The sequence below is a fragment of the Etheostoma cragini genome, chromosome 8 (genome assembly GCF_013103735.1).
Source record: "Etheostoma cragini isolate CJK2018 chromosome 8, CSU_Ecrag_1.0, whole genome shotgun sequence".
Taxonomy (NCBI): domain Eukaryota; kingdom Metazoa; phylum Chordata; class Actinopteri; order Perciformes; family Percidae; genus Etheostoma; species Etheostoma cragini.
The window spans coordinates 1,312,683-1,317,204 of NC_048414.1; the positions used below are offsets into that span (position 1 = coordinate 1,312,683).

The following is a 4,522-nucleotide window of genomic DNA, read 5'->3' on the forward strand; positions in this document are numbered from 1 at the left end:
GGTGAACTTTGGTATCAGACTTACAAAATACATTTACACCAAACGCAAGAACTGAGGCTCTCATAAAACAATATACATTATATACTTACTATGCAAAACATCCAAAATAAAATACATTATGTGACCACACCTTGCTGGGCGTCACAAAATCATAGCATACGTTATCTCAGGACAGATAGAGTAAGTCTAGACCAGACTCTGTAATTTACAGAGACCCAAGACTTGCCCTCCAAGAGCAAGCATTTGGTGCGACAGCAGTTGGGACAACCTTCCTTTTAACAATCAAAAACCCAAGACGGATGTAGTTTAAGGAATACAAAAAAACTGTGTTTTTCTTATGTTCCTCTTTAGAGCTCAACAGTCCCTCCCCTCCTCCGAGAGATCTTGGTTTCCCGAAGTAATTTGACGTCTGGAAAAATCTGTACATCAAGAGATTTAGACCATGCTTCAGGCTAACCAGCTACCACGTGACTCATAAACAGACAACATATCGTTTCAGTGAAAAAAACTAACAGAAAATCCAAAAAAAGTCAAAGGTTCAAGACTGTGTACATATTTTCATTACTGAGCGAAGGAACCACTTATCCCATAAACCACCGCGTAGCACTGAATAAAGGAAGCTAAGGTTTGTTTAGCTAACAGTTCATTTTACTAACGGCTAGCTGAGACAGCATGTAATAACTTTTAAAGATTGAAAATAAAACCTGAAAATAACCTTTAACACGTATAACAGCTGTTACTTTTCCCAGTGTTTAATTTAAGTTAACAATATTTTAGACTAAATCAAGCTTTCAGCTAGCGGTTAGCCGAATTAACTGTTAGCTAAACTAACGTTAGCTTTGTTAGCGTTAGCATGGGAACAGATTGTAATTCGTGCAGTGTCGTAAATCCTTGTGAAACAGGATTATCATCTTGCGCAAGCGCACAAATCGGGTACTAATCAGATCCCCCTCCTCACAAGCATGAGTTCCACCAATCAGAGGCATCACTGTGGGATTGTTCAGGATTGTGAGTAATGAAGTACTTATCCAAGACACTGTGAATAAAAGATATTTATCTCAAATCAAGGTTGGTGCCCCATGAACCTTTGGCATCTATATGAGCATATACAATCGCTTGGTCATGTGGTAGTTGGTGGGTGGGTAGGTGGTTTTAAGTCTACCATCGACGGTTACGATTTTTATGGCTTCTACTCGAATTGTCAATAGAGAAATTGTATTTTAACTTCCAGAACCCGCCTTGGGTGGGACTGTTGAGCTCTATTAATGATGAGTTAAAGGCTGCTCTGGCATTTTGGAGGGCCTTCCCATACACTTGAAGACTGTCTTGCCAGTCTAAATGAGATTCTTCCACAAGGTTTCTTTTAAATCACAGGTTTGGGAGTTATGCCAAGGAGCTAGCTTCCTTTGTTTCATCATCTTCTGTTTGTTTTGTTAAAATTATCCATTGGGAAAGGGACTAAAGTTAACATAGGAGTCATCTGTTATATTTAGGTCCTCTAACTTGCAAATGTTGTCTTTCAGCTTTGGAATCGTCCTTTGGGAAATTGCGACCCGTAGCATCCCTTATAAAGGTGTGTACCTGCAGAACACAACGATCAACATCCAACCCTGAACTTCCTGTTTTTTAACATCAACAACTTGCCACTTTAGGTTTGTTATTTGATTTTGATTTGTGACAAAAGGACCCCGTTGCTGACCATAGTTAGGTGCATGAATGATATTAATGCCGTAAAGCCAAGCCAAGGACAAGAAACACAGTAGCACGCCAGAGTTGTACATTTAAAGGGATCTGTATTCAACATGTTTGGTTACTTAAATAAAGGTAAAGAAGTATTATCAGTATCAAGTTTTAAAAGTAAAGGAACTCATGCAGGGTGTATTCTTTCACAGTGTAGTATGTCTGTAGGGAACTATGTGATGTGTAGTGTTTTTAATCACTAATGAACACATGGTAGAGCATTTTAATGTAAAGCAGGACGTTCTTCTTCCGGGATTGCTCGGTGCCGCCAGAACATCCACCGGATGTCTTTCCGTTACCTTCCGCTTTCTTTGTGTTGTAATTGTGACAATCTGCTCCTCAGATCTCTGCAGGGTAAATCCAGACAGCTAGCTGGACTGTCTGCCCAATCTGAGTTTTCTGTTGCAGGACTAAAACAACCTGTGAAGGTACACACGCTCCACCAAAACAAGTTCCTTCCCGAGGGTAGTTTGCAGCGGCACCGTGGCTCTGTCTGGCGCTTATCACCGTCAAAGACGATTGTGATTGGTTTAAAGAAAATCTAATAAAGTAGAGCACGTCTTCCTCCCATCATAGAACGCTGTGTGGTCTAGTATGACCCTCTTCCTCAGCACTGTGGAGGAAGGTCTGGCAAAGCAATACTGATATATATTTATATAAAATCATAGCATACGTTATCTCAAGACAGATAGAGTAAGTCTAGACCAGACTCTATAATTTACAGAGACCCAAGACTTGCCCTCCAAGAGCAAGCATTTGGTGCGACAGCAGTTAGGACAACCTTCCTTTTAACAATCAAAAGCCTGAGACAGACGGCGTAATAGGAAGGTTACAGGTCTGGCAATGGGAGACTATTGAGTCTCCAAAGTTATTTGGTAAGGGAAAACTCGCGAGCAACACAACTGATTTCACAAACGTGGAGAAGGTTAGCCCGCATCCTCTGGGAAACGTAAACGTCTCAACAAAATGGCAATCCATCCAACACCAACCCATCTCTACTAAACTATACAATCACTGGTTTCTTCTTTCATCCTTAATGTGTTCTTGCGTTTCTCCCAGGTTGGTCGGATAAGGACATCCTTGAGAAAGTGGGCCAACAGAACTACCGGCAGCCACTCCCTGATGACTGTCCTGATCTGCTGGGGGCGGTGATCAACGCCTGTCGGGCCCAGGATCACTTCCAGAGACCATCCGCTGGAGGTAACTTACCATCCCTGCCATCACCGTACACACTGTTACCTTTAGACCAGGGGTGGAGCCAGACATCTGAAAAAATCAGGGCTCAGCCCAAGTCTAGGGGGGTGTCCGGGGGCATGCTCCATTTACAGCAACTATATGCACTATTTTTTAAGCCGTTTTAATTTGCCCAGAAATCTGTAGATCGGGATTCTTCAACGTTTTTTTTAAGCCAAGGGCCTCTTAATTGAGAGAGACCCCATACTAAATATGTTCTATGATATTAAGTTGCGTAATCTTTGTATTTTACAATGCTAAAATGAGCCCCTTGCCCCTTATGACATCATAAGGGGCAAGATTCCAGATTCCAGATCAGCCCATCTGAGCTTTCGTTTCCCAAAGGCAGAGCAGGATACCCAGGACTCGGTTTACACCTATCACCATTGCTAGCCACTGGGGGACCATAGGCAAGCTGGGGGGGGGGGGGGACTCATATTAATGTTAAAAAACCTCATGAAGTGACGTTTTCATGCCATGGGACCTTTTACTGCTGGACCAATGTCAAAGATTGTTGTTCCCATCAGTCACTTAGACCCGAAAACACAGGAAAATAGGGTCTGTAGTCACCCTTTAACATTATTTTATTAATGTAGGAAATTGTGAAAACTAAAATATGTAATAACAATTAAACTAATACCGTGATTTTCTTTCTCTTCTACAGTGCTGGTGGATAAACTGCAAACTACGTTGGGAAAGATAGAGAAGTGATGAAATGCTTCATCCCTCGGCCTGTCCGTCAGCAGTACTCAGGGTTTCTGGTCAACGCACCCTCTCAGGAGAAGAAATAAGATAGAACATAAGATAATATTATTTTACTGTAATTGCATGATGCATACAATGAGATTCAGGTATTCTGGTATTCAGGTATTCAGAAAGTACCCGTCTTACAAATTACATTCACCGCTGTCAACATATGCATAAGTTAAAATATTAAAAGAGGTGGGCGTTGCTTAATTGTTAAGCCTTAGTCAGACTGTAACTTGATGAAAATGTCTGTATAATCCACAGTAAAGGCTTACAACACACTAAAAGCCATACTGTTGTCCCGGTTTACTGTGACTTTTAGGTGTGTGTGTGTGTGTGTGTGTGTGTGTGTGTGTGTGTGTGTTTGAAATATCTCATGAACCGCTCATCCACTTCACACTTGGTTTCCTAGGTACTCAATGACCTTGGGGTTTGGATTTTGGTTTGGACAGCATTGGATGTTGGATGTTAAAAGCCAAACAAGCAAAAAAAAACTGCAGACGCGTCATGCACAAGCGGATATGATCATGATCGTGATCAACCCTTCACGATAAATGCCTCGCTTAAATTCACTCAGAGCATTTTTAACAAGAGGAAACTCAATAAAAAGCCTTTTTGCCAAAACTCAATATCAAGGTGAGGCAGCGTTATTTGTAGATATTGTTGGGTCGAGTTTTTTTTTTGTTGATATTTTTGGGTTAAGGTTTTTTTTGTTGATATTTTTGGGTTGAGGTTATTTATAGATATGGTTGTGTTGTGTTTTTTTTTTTTTTTTTAATATTGTTAGGTTGAGTTTTTTTTT

At 40.9% G+C, this 4,522-nt stretch overlaps 1 protein-coding gene across 1 annotated transcript; it reads left to right on the forward strand.

The window, feature by feature from the left end:
* The first annotated feature begins 1,442 nt into the window (after positions 1-1,442).
* LOC117949775 (mixed lineage kinase domain-like protein) lies at positions 1,443-4,015 on the forward strand. Its single transcript, XM_034880316.1, has 3 exons — positions 1,443-1,573; positions 2,800-2,940; positions 3,638-4,015. Exons 1-3 carry the CDS (start codon positions 1,510-1,512, stop codon positions 3,682-3,684), a joined length of 252 nt encoding a protein of 83 aa, XP_034736207.1. The 5' UTR covers positions 1,443-1,509; the 3' UTR covers positions 3,685-4,015.
* Positions 4,016-4,522: the final 507 nt, after the last annotated feature.